Source organism: Chionomys nivalis, chromosome 1, assembly GCF_950005125.1.
Source record: "Chionomys nivalis chromosome 1, mChiNiv1.1, whole genome shotgun sequence".
NCBI classification, from domain to species: Eukaryota; Metazoa; Chordata; class Mammalia; order Rodentia; family Cricetidae; genus Chionomys; species Chionomys nivalis.
Genome location: NC_080086.1, coordinates 156,149,657 through 156,169,675, shown reverse-complemented (window position 1 = coordinate 156,169,675; position 20,019 = coordinate 156,149,657). Strand labels below are relative to the sequence as shown.

Sequence of the window (20,019 nt, the reverse complement as noted above, 5' to 3'; positions counted from 1 at the left end):
GAAATGTGTGCTGGAGCATTGAGTCAGCTTGAACCACTTTCTTTGATTTTACTAAGTATAAATTGCATGTAATGAAGACCAGACAAAGGAAAAGAAAAAGGGTCCCACATATGAAGCTTCCTCTTCCCCGAGACAAGCTACCCTCCCTGCACATGGACATGTGACAATGTGGAGAACTTTGCAAGCCAGGGAGGCCACTCCAGTCTTTGTGTTGAGAGTGATTTGGGGGCGCAATGTAGTGAGACCTGAATTTCACAGCAGAAACGGGTCTCCAGCCCTCATCTGTGCCCCAGGAACCAGGCTGAGTGCAACAGTCACGTGCCTGGTGAAGTAAAGAGAGAAAAGAAGCACAGTGCCTCGCCTGACGCCTCCCATGGCGATGCCCTTTCTCCATGGCTGCTTGGAACTTCTATTGCCAGCTTTCTCTTGACCTAAAATAGCTGAGTGGTTCCCTGAGGATGGAGAACAGGTGTGTCTGTCTGACCCACGATAAATCTGCTCAGCGTGAAACTTGGCACCATCTGTGGTGCAGATATGCCTTCACGGGCTTAGAGCACTCTCTGAGTTTCAGGGAGGGGACACAGAGTTTCAAATATCAAATCACTCAGTGTCATTAGGCCTTTTATGTGTCTCTCTGAAGAAATGTCCCATAGCCCTTCCAGCCGTGCCAGGCTGAGATCTCTCTCTGTGTCTCTCTGTGTGTCTCTCTCCATGTCTCCGCCACTGTGTGTGTCTGTCTCTGTCTCTCTCTGTATGTGTGTATGTCTGTCTGTCTGTCCCTCTCCCTTTCTTCTCTCTCCCTCTTCCTCAGCTCTCACCTCCTCCATGTCACTCTAGACCTCTTCCACTATTTGGGGCAAACACGAGTTGACTCTTCCCTCATTAATTCATGAGTTGTGTTTCCCCAGAAAGAATCCGGGCACCTTAACACTATATTCTTATGGGCATCACCAGTTTAACTCCCGGCACAGTTTACATGGTGATTGACAGCAAAACTTCATGTGGGAAACCTGTGCAACACATGGAGGATGATTCCATGTGGTTTGTTGAAAGACTAAGTGGGGCAGAATGTCAGGAAGCACACTGAGTCTCATGCCAAGGCCTCCCTTTCCCTAAGAGCAGTGTACACACCCCTAGCATCAAGCTACCCTATGGCAGTCACTCCCCGACACTCTGGATGGCCTATGGGACAGGAGCAATGCTGACTGGTGTAACTTCCTCGGCTTGTGAATAGCAGACACTAACGCAACAACCTCCTCAGTGCCCTGATTTAATGATATTCTCCTGTGAGGGGCACAGTTTCAAATGAACTCTGTGTCTAGATTCGTCCTAGCAAGAATGCTGCATTCACAATTTGACAAAGTAGCTACCTTCTTCAACACAGAGCAGTCCCGGTCTCAGGGGCAAACAGTGGGAGACCAACCGTCCATCACCCACACCAGATTGAGACGGGATCCCAACTTAGAGTCTCACTTTTATCTATAGCCTTACTAAGGATGCCAGACACCCTCCCTAGTACCTGGAACAAAATCTACAGAGGCGAAGCATCCTAGTTAGCTTCAGCTGTCCACTTGTCACAGTCCAGAGTCATCTGAGGTATTGCCCAAACCAGAGTAGGCTGGAGTCATGTTTGTGGGAGATAGTCTAGATTGATGACTGATGTGGAAAGGTCCAGCCCACTGTGGGTGGTACCATTCCTAGGCAGGTGGGCGTGGCCTGTATAAGAAAACTAGCTGAGCATAAACCCAAGAGTGAGCCAAAAAGCATCATTCCCCTTCACGAGTTTTGCTTTGACTTCTTACTAAAGTTCCTGCCCTGACTTCTCTCAAAATGGAATGCAACCTTTAAGCTAAAATAAGCCCTTTCCTCCCCTCAGTCACTTTCGGACAGACTGTTCTATCACAGCTACAGAAAGGGACTAGAATACAAAGAAAGACTAAGAGGAAAAGCGGCCTCAGTTGTCCTTCCAGAGTCTGCACTGTCTCTCGCGGACTTTCACGTCCACAGTTTCTCGTTCTTCTCATGTAATCCATGCTGATAGAGACATCGCCTCAAATAATAAAGCAACGGTACATCTGCTCGTGTCAGCTTTCAAAAGCGATGCCTCCTAATTCTATTTTCTACTCCTCTTCTGTGTTTCCTTTTTCCTTTCCCCCCATACGTTTGTTTTGATCCCCAAGTCATCAAAACGGGTTTTGGCACACTTGAGCTCTTCAGGGAAAAAGAGGGCACAGAAATTAAATCATGGATGTTTATGTCAATAATTTCCTAAAGTATTTGTTATGTGTGATGACTTCAGTCAATAGTAGTCAAGGTGAATTTAAATATAAAATATATTCAAACTATAGACTAGTCCCATTCTGAAATTCTAAGAAGAAAATATTAGATACACTAAACACTGGTACAGACATCATTGTTTAAAACCCTGTAAATCGCTTCTGAATTTTCATTTGCAAGTCAGAGACACAAACCAAAAATTATACATTAATTTTTTCTGACTATATTCTTTGAAATTATGTAGTGTTTGGAGCATCCGTGCAAATGTCTTTGAAAGCGACGCTGTTAAGTAAATGCTACAAACTCAGCTCTGAAGTAAGAATTCCTCCTTTCATTTATGGATGCTGATTTTTTTAATGTAAAGATTTATTGATACTTAACAGTCTTCTTGGTTTTTAAGAAATTGCCTGCGGCCTTAAGTAATACGTGGGGCCTCTCCAGCAGGTGGAGTGATGTACTAGAGAAAGCAGAGCCGTGTATAAAGCCTAACCTCTTTCTTTTTGTCGTTTTAAGAAAATTTTTATATAAAATATAAATCACCTAATGGGCTCACTAATTCTTTTAATTGCATCAATACAGCGGGATCCAATTACACTAGACCTTAAGAGGCAGATATATTTTACTGATTGCATTGCCATAATAATGACGCCGTAACAACAATAGCGAGCGCTTAGAATACCTCTTATTCTAAAATGGCTTATCAAGCCATACACGACGCCTCCTGGCATCTCTGAAAGAGAAATCACGCCGTGCACAGAAAGAAAAAAAAAAGAAAAAGCTCTTCCTCTGAAAGCCGGCTCCTCCCCAGAGCTTTCTCCCTGCTACAAAAGAGTGTCCCTCCTGACTCTGGTAATGAGCTCTGGCCCATGGGACCTCTTCCAGTCTGGGAACCTGGTCAGATCTCTGATGTCCCCAGAACACATCTCCTCCTTTATAGTCATTAAAAGGTGATGAACTAGATGTCCCTAAAGCCCCTCCCTGCTTTAAAACCCTCGATTGAACCAGGACTTTGATAGAAGCATCTTCTTAAGCCCAAGTTCTGGGACCAAATGTGGCCAGATCATTGGGAGCATATGGCACAGACACCTCCTGATGCAGTCTGGATCTGAAAACTGAGTTACAGAACGACACTCTGGTGGGGTAGACTCCTCTTCTCACCCTCGCTGTTGTTGGTTAGCTGTGCAAGTGTCCTGAAAAGTCACGGTTTAAGTAATAACCCAGAGCTGGGTCTCAGCAAAAGAGTCTGCTCCAAGCCCTCACAGGACCAGGGAAATTACTACTGCTGAGGTGCAAAGAAGCACAACGTTTGCAAAGAGCCTGAGAATAAGTCCGATTGGCCACGTTACAGATGAGGAAGCTGAAGCCTAAGGAGGCCCTGTGACTTGTTACACCACACAGAAGCTCAGTGCAAAGATCGGAATATTCCCAGCCCATCTCCCAGCTGTCTCTTCTTCCTCACACTGGACATCAAGAGCTGGTTTGCAGGAGCCTCCTAACAATGGTGATAAGGAGAAAAAGAAGGTGTAGTCTGTGACTCCAGACAGACGAGGTCCTGTCCACCGTCTTTGCTACAGGATGGTGTTAGAAGCAAAGCCGGTGATTGATTGCCTGACTTTCCTTCTTGTATTCTCCTAACGCTCCAATCCGGATTTGGAGAAAGCACCTCACTGCCATGCGTCTTCACCCTTATGTGCATGTGTAGACTTAGGAAAACTGTTTTTCAGGAGATGGATTGTCTCCTTTGACCCTGGCCACTTCTGGCCTCATTTAATAAACCAAAGTCTTGCACAGTCTAATTCTCAGAATAAGTACTAGTGGATTTGCTGTGCTTACAGCATGCCGGAAGCATATTTGAGAGAGCACGGTGCACGTGGGGGACTAGGAGGTGCCGAGTACATCCAGGCAGGGAGAAGGAGAGACAGTCACCTCTCTTTACTCTAGAGTGACGCCACTCTCCCTTCTGGACCCCTAGGGTCCTTCACTCTTTCCTGGCTTGTCCACCTGTGGCTAGCTGCAGTGCTCAGTGAATTCCTCCTGTATAAAGCAAGCACTATTATGCATTTAAGCTGCTGCCTGAATGCCCTCACCGCCAACCCAGTCGCGAAGGCTCCACTGATTCTCACCTGTTCTGAAGTTCTGCTACCGATGAAAGAGTTTCTCATCCCCTTTCTTCTCCGTAAGCATTTCTCTAAGTCAGCAGGACTTGAAAGCAGCTTAGGCCCAAACCAAGTTAAGATAACAGAGGATGTTCTCGGTAGAGTGTTTACCTAGCACACAGGGATTAGGCACACAAAAGACAACAGAAGGAGCTCAAGGTCAACCTGAGATAAGTTAGATCCTGCCTCAACTAAATAAGAAAGTGAATGAGAAGAACAAGTTCTACATTCAACTTCTCCGATGTAATTCTCAGTATCACTTAAAATTAGCATCAGGAGAGGGATAAGACATCTCAGACTTTAGTAACACTTCTTTATGGCAGAGGCAGGGTCTGCGGCAGAACTGTGCCCTTGCATCTCAGGAGGGGGTACCTGGTCCCCCCACTGCCAGGAACAGTCCGTGATGCCTGCCTATTTCCTCTGGGCCTCCCCCAGCTTCTCTGCCCCAACCCCCAAACACAAACAGGCTGATGAATTCCCTTCAAACTCTGCCAATGCAAACTGTGGCTTAAAAATGGAAATGAGCTGAAACCCCACACTAATACCTGCAAGGACATTAAAGCTTTGCATCCCTGTGTAGAACACGAGGCCGGGCCAGCATCAGTATGCTTTCGGTGGCTTAATGGTAAATGTTGAACAAATTAGTGTCCCCTTAAGGTTGTCCTGGGGCACATGGAGTCACAGTCTTTAATTTTAATGAGACTCTATTACACAATCTCTTATCGCCTCTTAACTGCCAGGAAAATGACCACCAGCTTAATGTTCAGCAAAATAGCTCACTTGGACCTCAAGGAAATTACCTTGAAATTATTACACTTACCCGTGGCCGATGCACCGGGGTTCATTTGAGAAGAGGCAGCCACCTGGCACTTCCAGCACAAAGATACGTCCTTTCCCCGGGCTTTATCTGGCCTTACCTGATTTGAGACATATTCTTTTTTGGATGTGAATATTTAAAATGCAGGTGACACTGAGTCCATTTCCCAAATGAGAGGGCAAGGCAGGCAGTTGAGAAAACTCGACCTATGCTAGCCAGTTTTATGTCAACATGACCCTGGCTATAGCCATTTGGGAAAAGGGAACCTCAACTGAAAAAAATTTCTCCAACAGACTGATCTGTATACAAGCCTGTGGGATATTTGATTGATGTGGCAGGGGCCAACTTACTGTGGGCAGTGCCATCCCTGAGCTGATGGTATTGGTGCTACAAGGAAGGAGGGAGAGCAAGCCACAAGGAGCAAGTCGCTAAGCAGCACTCCTTCAGGTCTCTGCAGCAGCTTCTACTTCCAGGTTCCTGCTGTGCCTGCCTTTGATGATGGACGTGGAAACTGAAATAAGCCCTCCCCTCTCCAAGCTCATGGTGTTTAGCCACAGCACTAGAAACCCTAACTAAGACAGTGCCTGCGGCTGGTCAGGCTGTCTCTGTAATCATTAGCAGGTTAAGAAGGTCAATCCCACCTCTCTTAGCAACACTTGACTTTTAAAAATAATGCCAGGGAAGTTAATATTTTTATATTAAATAAAAAATTTCATTTTAAATATTTCATATTAAATGAAATGATATATGATGAGCCCAGCGCAAAACCTCAGTCACCAAAATTGTTCAACAACTGCTGTTGTTGTTGTTGTTTTTCTGTTAGTGCCACAGCACCCCGTCGCCAGCAAAGACCTCTAGACCCAGGTTTTCTCCCGGACAAAACCAGATTTATCACACCTTGCCAAATAAAGGCACAGCAGTCTGAGTGAGTCCAAAGGAGAGACAGAGCCTACGTGGCCCACTAAACATAGGGTGTAAACATAAAAAGAGACTATGCTAAAGGGAGAGTAAAAGCTATAGGCACCCCGAAAGCTGAAAAGGCATGTTCCAGGGACGACAGATAGGGAGGTTTCCAAATGCTGGGTGCTAGAGGTAAAACTTAGGGTCTCCACCCGGACCTGAGGAGTAGCTGTCTGGGACAGAGTTGTTACTAGATACACTGTTTGGGGTTGCACAGAGTCCTTCCTGCTCTTGTATCGACTTCCTGCTACACTGTAACAACACACAGAAGAGCACAAATTTAGAGACTTAAAGCCACATAGGTCGTTTCTCTTGCGGTCTGTAGGTAGTCTGGCATCATTGCCAACGGCTGACGCCAAGGGCTCAAAGGCGCCACCTTCTGACAGGACGCATCCTCGCATCCTTACTTCTGAGGAGTGCTGTACTTGTGTTCCTTCTGAAGGCCACAGTGGCTATTTCTACCCACGTCTGTCAGGAGAACCAGTTCCTTCCCCTTGTTCAGCTTCCAGAAGCTGCCTGCATTTCTCAGCCCTTCCCTACATCACTCCTGCTTCTTGCTTTAGCGATTCGCCGAGGTCTGTGTGGATAGTTCAAAATAATCTCCCCACCTCTTACCCACATCTTCAGAGTTTCTCTTGCTGTGTTCAGGTCAGCAGAACTAGGCAGGGACTGACCGTGAGGTCACCATTCTGCCCACCGCATCTCTGCTCTGAGGTTATTCCAGATTGGTCTCTGCCAGCCTGCCCTGGCCATGGGAACCTGATGGCACTTCTCCACTGAGAAGCTCTTTATCCTGTCTCCGGACACCAGGGCCTCGCGACAGACGCTTGGCTTTCCTTCTGGGAGCTGTTTGTCCCCTTTCTGTCCTGTCACAGCAACTCCTTCTCCTCCTCACAGTTCTTACTGACCCATCTACCTACAGCTTCCTTCTCAGCCACGAAGCACAAAGGAGGGTGAGAGAGCAGGAGTATGAGGCAGGGGGATTCTCACCCTTGGTGGGAGAAGTGGCTTGCCTTCTCTTCTCTCCCATCATCCCTTCCTCACTAAAGACTTTCCTCCTGCTGCCTTCCAGCATAACCCCGTGACTGTTAAAGATCGGCATTTGCTGTATTTTAATTGTAATAAAACAGTTTCCTAGCTGAGCAGGCAACATGGGTTAGAATGAGCTAGCGTCGCCCTTAGATTTCTGTTCCATTTTATTGTTGTTGCTTTATTTTGTTTTGTTTTTATTCTGTGTGCTTTGCTTTGCTTTGCTTTGGGACACTGTAGTCCAGGCTGGTCTTGAACTCACTGACTCAATTCCGGCACCCACATGGCAGACCATAACCCCCTGTAACTCCAACCCTAGAGGATCTGATGTGCTCCTCTGGTCTCTGTGGGTACTGAATGCTTGTGGGACCCAGTCATACATGCAGGCAAACCCCCCATACACATCAAATAAAAGTTTTAGTTGGTTTCTACCCAATTTTTAAACAAATGAAAGAATATAATTAGCATTAATTATCACAAGGTGGTATTTTTCCTGAAAGACTATGTTATTATCTTTCTGTGATGGATATGCATTATTTTAGACGTGTTAAGTGCATTGGCACAATATATTACATTATAAGGAATATTGAGTGCTCCCAGGAAACCAACTACTATGTACACTAAGTTAAAATAACTAATTTTTTAAATCCTGGCTTTTAAAAACAGGAAACATTTCGAGGCAGAGTATAACTGCGCTAGTTTAGAGTGGTGTAGTTAACTGATTTTAACAAAGGTATGCTGCAGTTACCCGTGAGTGCCATCAGAGGGCGCCAAAGTAGGCCGCTGATATTTATTAGCAGAACCCCAGTGGCTGGATCCCAAGGCCATTTTTTTTAGCAGACTTAAAATAGGCAAAACTTCTCTGGATAGAATAAATGTTTGTCAGTGGTATATTTCAGTACATTTTTTCAACGTACAAAAATTTAACAGTACCGCTTCCCTGAAGGTCAGATTCTCAGAAGTTCCGGAGATAATGTAGACGCTTAACACTTAACTCTAATTGTTAATGACCTCTGAGCTGTTAGGAAGGATCCAGACAAGGGGTAATGTTCGTTCATGGGAGTGGCCAGATGTCAATGGGGCTTACCAAGATACAGTGTGGTGCAGCCCCCACTGCTGCTCCTCCTGACTCCTTCCTCCGCACACTCCACAGGGTTTCCACAAGAACACCACACTGGGAGGGGGTGGAAGGGGAGACAGGGCCAACCTGCTTCCTTATGACCCACATCTGTGCCACCAACCTGCGCTGGTATAGAACTCTCTTCTAAAGAATGAGTGTGTCACCGAAAAGCCTAGAAAATTCTAAGAGTTTCAAGGTGGCGAATCGCAAGAGACTATACTTGTCTTTAGAAGACAGGCCAAAATAAGATGTCAACACAGGGCTGAGCATGGTCGGTGGCGCTGTGACTCCATTGTTTGCACTTGCACGTGGGAAATGCGACCAGAAATACGCATTGCTCCAACAGACACTTTTGAGGACTTTTCTCCCTTCCACTTGGGAAGAAGAAATTCGGCTAGAGGACGTGTCCTTCACCAACAGCAGCTGGTGGCCGCTGCTGCCAGCTCTGGGGATCCTAACGGTGGCAGAAAATTTTGTCTCCTTTGAAAAGCAATGCGGGCCATATTGAACTGCAGCAGGGGTGGGAGCGGGCGCTTCTGGGAGTCAACATTCCTCTGTAAGCAGATTGCGTCAAAAAGTGGAGTAAGCAGTTCAGTGAGAGAATCCTTTCTAAAACGTGACTATAGAGGTGTTAGCATCATCTAGCTCAGAGGTCAGCACTGGAGATTGAATCCAACAGGTTGATGGCTATGAAAATGAGGGTGAATCCTAATCTAGCCAGCAAATCACTCAGCTCAAAAGAAGAGACAGCCTCCATTTCCTCAGGCTGGACATCAGATCCTGTGCTGTTGAAACTGTTTCCAGAAACTAGGGTTCAAAGAGTGACATCATCATTCTAACGGTGTGTGTCATGCTCTTCCCGCAGCTCGACCACTATCCCTCCAAGAGTTACCATCTGCCCAGCTCCTCGGACACGCTCTTCAATTCTCCCAAGTCGCTCTTCCTTGGAAAAGTTATAGGTAAGTCTTTGGTTCTTCTGGTACGAGTGCGGTGTTAAGAATGCACCTGTCACAAGTCTTCCGCGGTAGTAAGTGTGAATTTGCATTTTTAACTACAGAGCTCTCTCAGTGAGGTCAACCCAGGGCATCCCTGTACCAGGAGACCTAGGTGGTGGCTGACAGTGGCTCACAGGAATGCTACAAAATCCTCTTCAGGGTATTGCTCATGCGAAACGCTAATTACACCTGTGACGTGCGCTGTGATTAACATGGAGGGCATCGTAGGCAGTGCCTGAGAAGGAACTAGCATTATATGGTACCTATTATAAAGCAAGATGCAATTATCATCTCTCAGATTCACTTTTTAAAATTTGTTCTTTGGGATATTAAAGGCCTCTGCCTATGCACAACAACCAATTTAACTTCTTCCCTATGAATCACTCCTAAGAAACGTGTCTAACGTCATTTGCAGATTATAAGATTGTGAAGTAGAGGACTCCTCCCCTACATGTGACTGCATTTATAACCACCCTTGTCCTCCCTTCCATATAAGAAATGGGAGTTATCTAGATGAAAAAGCAGATGCTATTGCTCATGAACATTTTTAGTGTTTTACATGAAGTCCACAAAATTTCTCTTTCCCTGTGAGAGTGTCTGTCATGAAGTAGATGCCAGTGTCAGCATGAAGCACAGCCCATGTCTCAAGGGGGATAAATGATCACTTATCCTGAGCCACATAGGCATGACCATGTCCAGGGAGCCTGACTCAGATTGCCCCCAATAGCATGTCACAATGTAGAAATAATTACACAAGCTTTTATAGTCACAGGACATGCCATAAATCAGAGCACTTTTCAGACACATTGGTGAGACATGTTGATGGGTCACAGCAAGGCAGGGAACTTCTGTTGTATGTTTTATCTGATGATGTTCTTAGCTTGAGGATGGTGAAAGAATTCGGAACTTCAACCTGAGTGTAAACATGTTAGTTGGACAATGAATGAATAAGAGGACTTGATACAAGAGCTTGGCTCTGGATCTGCAACATTCCAACTGCCCCCAGTCCCAAGGTTCTCATCAGCCAACCAGCCTTTAAAATATTTAACATAGGTATGGCTTTTTTCCTGGGCGCTTTAGTTCACAGTGGTAACATATAGACTGTCCAGTGGGCACTGGTAATGCTATTTCACCAGGCCACTTTCCCCATTGTGCAGTATGCCAATTTGGGAAGCCACAATGTTATAATGAGGCCACTAGTTAGTTCCCAGCCACTTACCCCGAAATAATCACACAGAAACTATATTATTTAAATCACTGCTTGGCCCATTAGCTCTAGCTTCTTATTGGCTCTTACATCTTAATTTAACCCATCTTCATTAATCTGTGCATCACCACAAGGTTGTGGTCTACCAGCAAAGTTTCAGCACATCTGTCTCCAGCAGTAGTTCCATGGCTTCTCCCAGCATTCTTCCTCCCAGCATTCTCTTTAGTTTTCCCTGCCTACCTCTATTCCCTGCACAGGCCCAAGACAGTTTCTTTATTAACTAATGGCATTCACAGCATACAGAGGGGAATCCTGTATCACCACAAGTTTTTCAAAACTGAATTCACTCACAAGGCAGCCAGACATGAGGAAAAAAGAGCCTCTGAAGCCTTGTGCATAAGACAAGGAAACAGGGTATTCTGAAGCATGAGGGAGGTGATCAGAGAGGTAAAGAGAGGTGAAGTGATCAGTAGCCTGCATGTGCAAACACCGTCTTTATCGCTCCTCATAGAATATATGTTCTGAAAACAGCCCTGATAGTGTGACCTGTGGGTGGAGTCTGGGGCCTTGTGATGTCAGAAGGTTGCCTGTCAATCACATATGCAGACCCAAAACACAGGGCCTCAACCAATGTGAACTAGGCAAAGTTCTCTGGAAAACACAACCTAATCTGTCTTTACCAAGGTGACCTACTGTTAATCCCAAAGATGGGAGAAGAAAGACCACTGACCAAAATCATCATGGCCAAATTAATTAAAGCAATCAATTAATTTAAACAAGCCTTTTTATTTGTGTGCATGGGCTACCTTTCCCTAAGGCAGAATTCAAGAGGTCAGCTTTGGATGTGAGGAACATAAGGTTTTTATAGCTCAGGGGTGGGAGGTTTCCAAATGGGAAATTTGACAAGCAAAATACTCAGGGTTACAGGAACAGAACTTAACAAAGTGGTCAAAACAAAGCAGTCATAGCAAAAGAGTCGTAACAACCTTTTGAAACAAAAGTAGGGTTGCCAACTGGTATTACAAGTTTTGAAACAAAGGCATAATAGCAAGGTGCTCATAAGGTAGTCACAGGTGACCATAAGAACCTTTTGAAACAATGGCATGGTTGTCATTTCCTGGAACAAGCAGTGCAGAGCTGTTTGTAATTAAGGTTATAGATGGGGCATAGCCCAATCTTTGAGAAACAGATTTAATCATAAACAGGAATGAACCTAGTTTATCTTTACTTTCAAGCCTAAGATGGAGGCAGACTGGTTCATTACTAGCATGCTTGAGACAAATAGAGTCAAGTCAGCAGGGTCTCTCATTTTACTATTCCACTATGAGACTCCCGAAACTACCGGGTAGACCGAGAATAAAAGGCCAGCGCCGCTGGAAGCTTCTTTGGGGTTTTCCTGGGTTCTAAAGAAAGAGCCTTCACTTGAGAGAGAAAACATCTCACACTTCTTATTTAAAAAAAAAATAGTTTCATTATGGAGACTTGGTTACATCAGTCAGAGAGAATTAATTAAAATATGGTTGCAAGGTCACAGCTTGAGGAACTGAACTGAACCTGTAATGAAAGCGATAATGGACATTTATATAGTCTCACCTACATAGGCTCCATTTTAAGCACTTCAGCTATATTAACCCCCTTGACTTTCATCACAGTTTCAGGAAGGTGTTGAGATTATTATCTCCCTTCAGAGATGACAAAAACCAGACACAAATATGTAAAATAACTGCCCACTGCCACCTGGATTACAAGTAGCAGAACCGGCACGAACCAGGCAGGAAGACATGAAGACAGTTCTTGAGGAGTGTGATGTTGTCTCTGGGACAGGAAACATAGAAATGAAGAGAAGAAAGACAGACAACAAGAACTGATGGGGGATGGATGCAAGGCGAAGGTAGACCAACCCAACAAGCATTGAGTTTTCTATGGCATACCTGAAAGTGGGAAAGACCCTTCTATAAAATCAGGAACACGTCCATCCTGTTGCTCAGTGAGACAGTTAGAACCCACAAATGTAGAACCAGTGTAGAACCCACAAAGGAAAGGCTACATGCTCCAGGTTAGTAGAAAGGGCAATTGATAGCAAAGGTAGAATTGGAACAAAAATGAGAACTGCAATGTATTGGCTGCCAGGCCCTAGAGTTTTGTACAGTGTGTACAAGTAACTAAGTAGCTACCCTTTAATCCCTTGTGCCCTAAAAATAACATGCAGGCATGGTGTCAAATATAGGTTTAACTACATTGTACTTGTGGGTAGCTTCTAGTAGTTTTCTGCATTTGAAAGATCTTATGATTTTATGAAACAAGAAGACAAATTTTGTGACATATCTAACGTTGTATACATGAAGATGATGAGTAAATATTGTAACAACCCAATGAAACAAGATGTCATTATTACCTGCTCTCACACATGAGACTGAGGGTTAATCATCTGATGTGTGGTGAAAACAGCTTTGAAGGCATGCCACCCTGATTGTGCCCTATCTCATTAGAAGTGGGCCCATGGGAAATTGGCTCTCATCCTCACTGATCAATGAGATTCCTGTAGATCAAGACAGGAGCAATGCTGAATGAATGATTGTTGAACTAATAATCATGAGAAAAGAATCAGAACGAATGGCATTGGCACAGCACATGGGGATGACCTAGTGGGCCGTGACACACAGTAAGGTCAACACAGAGATGATGTCAGTCCTCACCCAGTTTGCAGCTTTGCCCTTTGTTGTGGGTTTTTGCTTGCTTGCTTGCTTGCTTGCTTGCTTGCTTGCTTGCTTGCTTGCTTGCTTTGCTTTCTTTTCCTTTAGTCAGAGATCTGACAACAGTGAACTAAAAAGAATGCAGGCCCACGAATCTGGCAGAGCTGGTTAGACTTGAATGCAGACCTGCCTGTGGAAAATAATCTTGGTCCTCTTGTGCTAATGCTTTGTACTTTAACCTCTCAGAGTCTCAATTTCCTCAAATACATCATGGAAAACTCACACATCTGCTTTCCAAGTTGCTAGTTCCCTGACGATAAAGATTGTGGGCATTAAAAAAAATAATTTATCAATAGTACCCAACCCAACATAAAATAAATGCTTAAAGAATATTTGTTGAGTAAATGAACTACCCTTTTACCATTAATCTCGTAGCATCTGAGAGAGGGCTAATCTGTCACATTGCCTGAAACACAAATAATGAAAGTATCACCACTGTTGGATGCTGGCTGTGGGCCCGCCATCTGGTTATATGCTGTATTTATAAGACTCTCTAAATTCCTCCCAACACCACCCTAGACCTCTGCAGCCTCACCACTAGATACAATTGCACCCTTAGACTGTGATGATCAGGAAGGGCTCCAGACACTACCATAGGCAAAATTGCCACCAGTTGAGAGCTCCTGGCTTAAAGAGACAGAGCTAATCCATGGGAAGGTGGTGTAGGAAAAGCGTGATGTTTGGTCCATGGCCTAGGCTCTGCTGCCTGGTAACACCTGCACCTTAGGAACAGTGGGGACGCAAGGAGGACAGCTGGTGCAGGAAAACACAGTTCTGCTGCTAGAAGCAAAAAAGTCAGAGTGTCAAAACAAAGGCTGGGGACTCTGCTTTTTCACTACCTCAACAAGCTAGTAATCTTTAACTACGTCATCAGTACAGGCAGGACTCGGGGGAGTAATTCTAAATTTCCCTTTGAGCATAGCATATAGTTCAGTGAAAATAAACTATTTGCATTTCCCAGATAGATACGCATCTGAAAAGATGAGTTGGGCTCCCAACAGATATCTCACACCCTCAACCCCTAGAGACTCCTGCTATTCAGTTGCTTCTTTACTAGGTCAACTGCTAATCGGTAAGTGATCCCAAAGAAGGAGAAGGAGACAGATCTAAATAAATAATGCGGCCTCCCACTGAGCTCTTGAGGAAGGGGCTTCTGAAGGACAGAAGAAGAGAGAGGCCTCATCAAGGACAATGTGAGCTTCGAAATGGGAGTGGGAACGAACGTGAGAACTTGGTTTGGCTGCCCCAGAAATTAAGCATGGATGCTCCTGCAATCTTTTTTTTTTTTTAACTTTCCAACTCACTTATTTTATTTTTTTTTGCTATTTATTTATTTTTTATTAATTTATTTAATTATTAAAGATTTCTGCCTCTTCCCCGCCACCACCTCCCATTCCCTCCCCCTCCCCCAATCAAGTCTTCCTTCCTCCTCAGCCCAAAGAGCAAGCAGGTTTCTTTGCCCTGTGGGAGGTCCAAGGACCACCCACCTCCATCCAGGTCTATTAAGGTGAGCATCCAAACTACCTGGGCTCCCACAAAGCCATTACGTGCAATAGGATCAAGAACCCATTGCCATTGTTCTTCAGTTCTCAGTAGTCCTCATTGTCCATTATGTTCAGCGAGACCAGTTTTGTCCCATGCTTTTTCAGACCCCGGCCAGCTGGCCTTGGTGAGTTCCCGATAGAACATCCCCATTGCCTCAGTGTGTGGGTGCACCCCTCGCAGTCCTGAGTTCCTTGCTTGTGCTCACTCTCCTTCTGCTCCTCCTTTGGATCGTGAGACTTCAGTCCAGTGCTCCAATGTTGGTCTCTGTCTCTGTCTTCTTTCATCGCCTGATGAAGGTTAATATTCAGGGGGATGCTTATATGTTTTTCTTTGGGTTGACCTTCTTATTTAGCTTCTCTAGAATCACGAATTATAGTCTCAATGTCCTTTATTTATGGCTAGAAACCAAATATGAGTGAGTACATCCCATGTTCCTCTTTTTGGGTCTGGCTTACCTCACTCAGGATAGTGTTTTCTATTTCCGTCCATTTGTATGCAAAATTCAAGAAGTCATTGTTTTTTACTGCTGAGTAGTACTCTAATATGTATATATTCCATACTTTCTTCATCCATTCTTCCATTGAAGGACATCTAGGTTGTTTCCAGGTTCTGGCTATTACAAACAATGCTGCTATGAACATAGTTGAGCATATACTTTTGTTGTATGTTCGGGTATCTCTTGGGTATGTTCCCAATAGTGGTATTGCTGGGTCGAGAGGTAGGTTGAACCCGACTTTCCTGAGAAACTGCCACACTGCTTTCCAAAGTGGTTGCACAAGTTTGCATTCCCACCAGCAATGGATGAGAGTGCCCCTTTCTCCACAACCTCTCCAGCAGAGGCTATCATTGGTGTTTTTGATTTTAGCCATTCTTACAGGTGTAAGATGGTATCTTAATGTTGTCTTGATTTGCATTTCCCTGATTGCTAAGGAAGTTGAGCACGATCTTAAGTGTCTTTTGGCCATTTGAATTTCTTCTGTTGAAAAGTCTCTGTTCAGCTCAGTGCCCCATTTTATAATTGGATTGATTAACCTTTTACGGTCTAATTTCTTGAGTTCTTTGTATATTTTGGATATCAGACCTTTGTCAGTTGCGGGGTTGGTGAAGATCTTCTCCCAGTCAGTGGGTTGCCTTTCTGTCTTAGTGACAGTGTCCTTTGCTTTACAGAAGCTTCTCAGTCTCAGGAGGTCCCATTTATTCAATGATGTCCTTAGTGTTTGTGCTGCTGGGGTTATACGTAGGAAGTGTTCTCCTGTGCCCATGTGTTGTAGAGTACTTCCCACTTTCTCTTCTATCAGGTTCAGTGTGTTTGGACTGATATTGAGGTCTTTAATCCATTTGGACTTGAGTTTTGTGCATGGTGATAGATATGGATCTATTTTCATTCTTCTACAGATTGACTTCATTCCAGAGATGCAGGGCTGGTTCAACATACGCAAATCTATCAATGTAATCAACCATATAAATAAACTGAAAGAAAAAAACCATATGATCATTTCATTAGATGCTGAAAAAGCATTCGACAAAATTCAACACTCCTTTATGATAAAGGTCTTGGAGAGATTAGGGATACAAGGGTCATACCTAAATATAATAAAAGCTATTTACAGCAAGCCGACAGCTAACATTAAATTAAATGGAGAAAAACTCAAAGCCATCCCACTAAAATCAGGAACACGACAAGGATGTCCACTCTCTCCATACCTCTTCAATATAGTGCTTGAAGTTCTAGCAATAGCAATAAGACAACATAAGGGGATCAAGGGGATCCATATTGGAAAGGAAGAAGTTAAGCTTTCATTATTTGCAGATGATATGATAGTATACATAAGCGACCCCAAAAACTCTACCAAAGAACTTCTACAGCTGATAAACACCTTTGGGAATGTGGCAGGTTACAAAATCAACTCCAAAAAATCAGTTGCCTTCCTATACACTAAGGATAAGGAAGAAGAGAGGGAAATCAGAGAAGCATCACCTTTCACGATAGCCACAAATAGCATAAAATACCTTGGGGTAACTCTGACCAAGGAAGTGAAAGATCTATTTGGCAAGAACTTTAAGTCTTTGAAGAAAGAAATTGAAGAGGACACCAGAAAATGGAAGGACCTCCCTTGCTCTTGGATTGGGAGGATCAACATAGTAAAAATGGCAATTCTACCAAAAGCAATCTATAGATTCAACGCAATCCCCATCAAAATCCCATCAAAATTCTTCACAGATCTGGAGAAGACAATAATCAACTTTATATGGAAAAACAAAATCCCAGGATAGCCAAAACAATCTTATACAATAAAGGATCGTCTGGAGGCATTACCATCCCTGACTTCAAACTCTATTACAGAGCTACAGTACTGAAAACGGCTTGGTACTGGCATAAAAACAGAGAAGTCGACCAATGGAATAGAATAGAAGACCCTGACTTTAGCCCACAAACCTATGAACACCTGATTTTCGATAAAGGAGCTAAAAGTATACAATGGAAAAAAGAGAGCATCTTCAACAAATTGTGCTGGCAAAACTGGATGCTCCTGCAATCTTGAGTCCTTAGCCAGATGTCAGACCCCCAGCAATTAGCAAAGGCTCGCAAAGTAGAAAATCCATCAGAACAAGTTGTGTCTACTTCTTATCATTTACTACCTAAATGATGTCCTAGATTTTTAAGAGTCTGGTTTTAAGCAGCAAGTTGTCTCTCAGGAAATGTAATTTGGAACCTAAGGGAGATGGAGAGGGCCCTGTGTCTGTTCCCCGTTTCCAATAGTTCTATCAACACCTAGAGTAAAGACACTAACACCTTGTTTAATAGCAACACACGCTTGAGAGGGATGATCTAATGTTCAGGATGACAAAAACCTTTCAAACGTACCTTGACAAGGTAGAAAGATGGGATACAAACAATGGGGTGTAATGTGATAGAGATTAAACTATTTCACACCTAGAAAGAAAAAAAATTAAATGAGATCAGAGATTCCAAGAGTCAAGAAAAACCTTGGGTGGCTGGGTGAGCACCATTCTTCAGCAACTGATTCTTCAATGAATCTAACACAGAGCCATTAGGGGGATGGTGTCTGCAGTGTCTGGAGTAGATTGTCAGTCTTCTGAGAAGACCAGATAGATACAGACCCCTAACCAAAAGGCCCAGGAAGAGTTACACAGACTGAGTTATGACTGGAGACAAGCTGCAGAGCTAGTTGTTCGGGCCCATCAACTGGCTGGAGCAGACACAGGGAGTACAAGTTTGAAGGGAGAAATTCCATCTCTACAAGTGGGATAATCTCCTCCTCACAAACGAGATGATAATGAAGTCTGTATGCTAGAGAGTATTCCAGATACTGAGGAGCTTTTCAGGCTAAGTAAATCCACACTAGATGAAGCCTGCATGCCTTTGAAACTCTGCGAAGTCTGATGGGAATATGCTTCTGTGAAAGAGTGAGCAATGCCGTATCTGTTTGAGAGATGAGATGAAATGCTAACTATGCTCTGGATTGCTTGATATCATCTACTGTATGACTATATCACAGGTGTGATTTTCGATTCAGTATACTGAGCATCACATCACTATAAATTTTGTTATTGAACAGACAGTCAATGTGCTCAGGGTGGCAGTATTTATTTTCGTTTTAGAGAGTGATTAGCCATTTTTTATTAATTTTTCAAGCGAACCCTTTGTGCCATTGTTGTGACTCAGGCTCATGTGGAATCACAATGAAGTGGGTCTATTCATTATAAAAGGACAATGCGGCCTCTTTGCTTGCATGTGAGAACCCACCCTTGGGGAGAAACCAACTACTCACGTTGAGTAACCCTTGTTTTACTCACCATTACGGCTTCTCAGGAGCAGGAACTGGGGTAGGGTAGTAAAAGCCAAGGTGACCTTCTACACTGAGTTTTCTATAGTTTGTAAGTCATACTGGTCCCAGATTCTAACATTGCCTAACTACTTTACTGTCCAAAGCCACTCTGGTAGGGAATGTGTCTCCTGGTAACCATTGTGTGCGCTCCATTGCCATCCATACTCCAAATGTGACAATCCCTGGCAATAAAAAATCCTCATATTCTCGGGCTTCCCACTCCTTCCAGAATGTTGGCAATACTTCACACAGCAGAAAATAACATATTTAATTTTTCAACCATTGATCAAAGCTGTGGTAGGCATCACACAGCTCACTGAAAATTTCTGGCCAAGGAATTATGAACTGAAAAAGTGTATACCACTTCCAAGATAGAACATTCCATTGCATATCCAAGGCCCCCTAAAGCTTCCTGTTCCCTTATCACTCTGGCAAGGTGACTAATAAACCTCAAACAGTGGTTGTTCTACACAGCCAGGTCCTATGACCACAATGAAAAGAGAACCCCGTTTATTCATGATGAATATATGGCATGAAAAAAAAATTTGTTTTGTAAGCCACGATGACTACAGGACTGTTTTTTACTATGGCACAGCCTAACCTGCCCTGATTGGCACATGAAGATTGCCATAAAGAGGAGACTTTGTTTCCTCACACTTGGACTTCAGGTCTTAACATTCCATTTGCCAGCTAAGTGACAAAAGCAAGCTACATCTGCTTCTCATCTTGGTTATGTTTCCTCTGTGTAAACTAACAACAGCCATGCCATAACTTCAAAAAAATAAGATTTAGCAGACAATACTGTATATGCCCCATATTGTGTCTATAATACATAAAAGTTATTTCTAATCCTTTGAAATTAAACAAATTTCACAAAATTAAACAAATGAATATATTCATTATATTCAGTGTAGGGCATTGTGTAAGGAACTGGAGATTTCAGTAGTGTCCAACTCTCCCAGTTTCTATCTTTGGAAGGCTCAGATTTTAGCTGGAAGAGAAAAGAAGGTGAGGCAATTAGAAGGGCAAGTGGCAAGACTGGGAGAAAATGGTCTAGGTGTTTCAGAGCAGTCCAGTCAGAGACTGAGAGGTTCAGCACCATGCTACTGTGAAATCTAAGAGCCAAGAATGCAGTGCAAAGCACTGGGGGGAACACTCTTACTGCCTGTGCTCCACAGTCAAGGTGGCAACAAGGCCAAGTGAATTCTTGTACCTTGGATCCCAAGAATATGTGTATATGTTAGTTATGTAAAAGTGACATTATTTAGGCTAGAATGTACAAGGCATATTGACAGCTAGTATAAGAGCA

The 20,019-nt window shown here is 43.7% G+C and overlaps 1 protein-coding gene across 1 annotated transcript in view; it reads left to right on the top strand.

The window, feature by feature from the left end:
- The window catches only part of Cntnap2 (contactin associated protein 2), a 2,085,894-nt gene that overhangs the window by 1,946,171 nt on the left and 119,704 nt on the right, over positions 1-20,019 (top strand). The window contains exon 21 of the mRNA XM_057766295.1: positions 9,225-9,318. Coding sequence (XP_057622278.1) covers positions 9,225-9,318 — 94 coding nt within the window. The remainder of the gene's footprint in view (positions 1-9,224; positions 9,319-20,019) is intronic.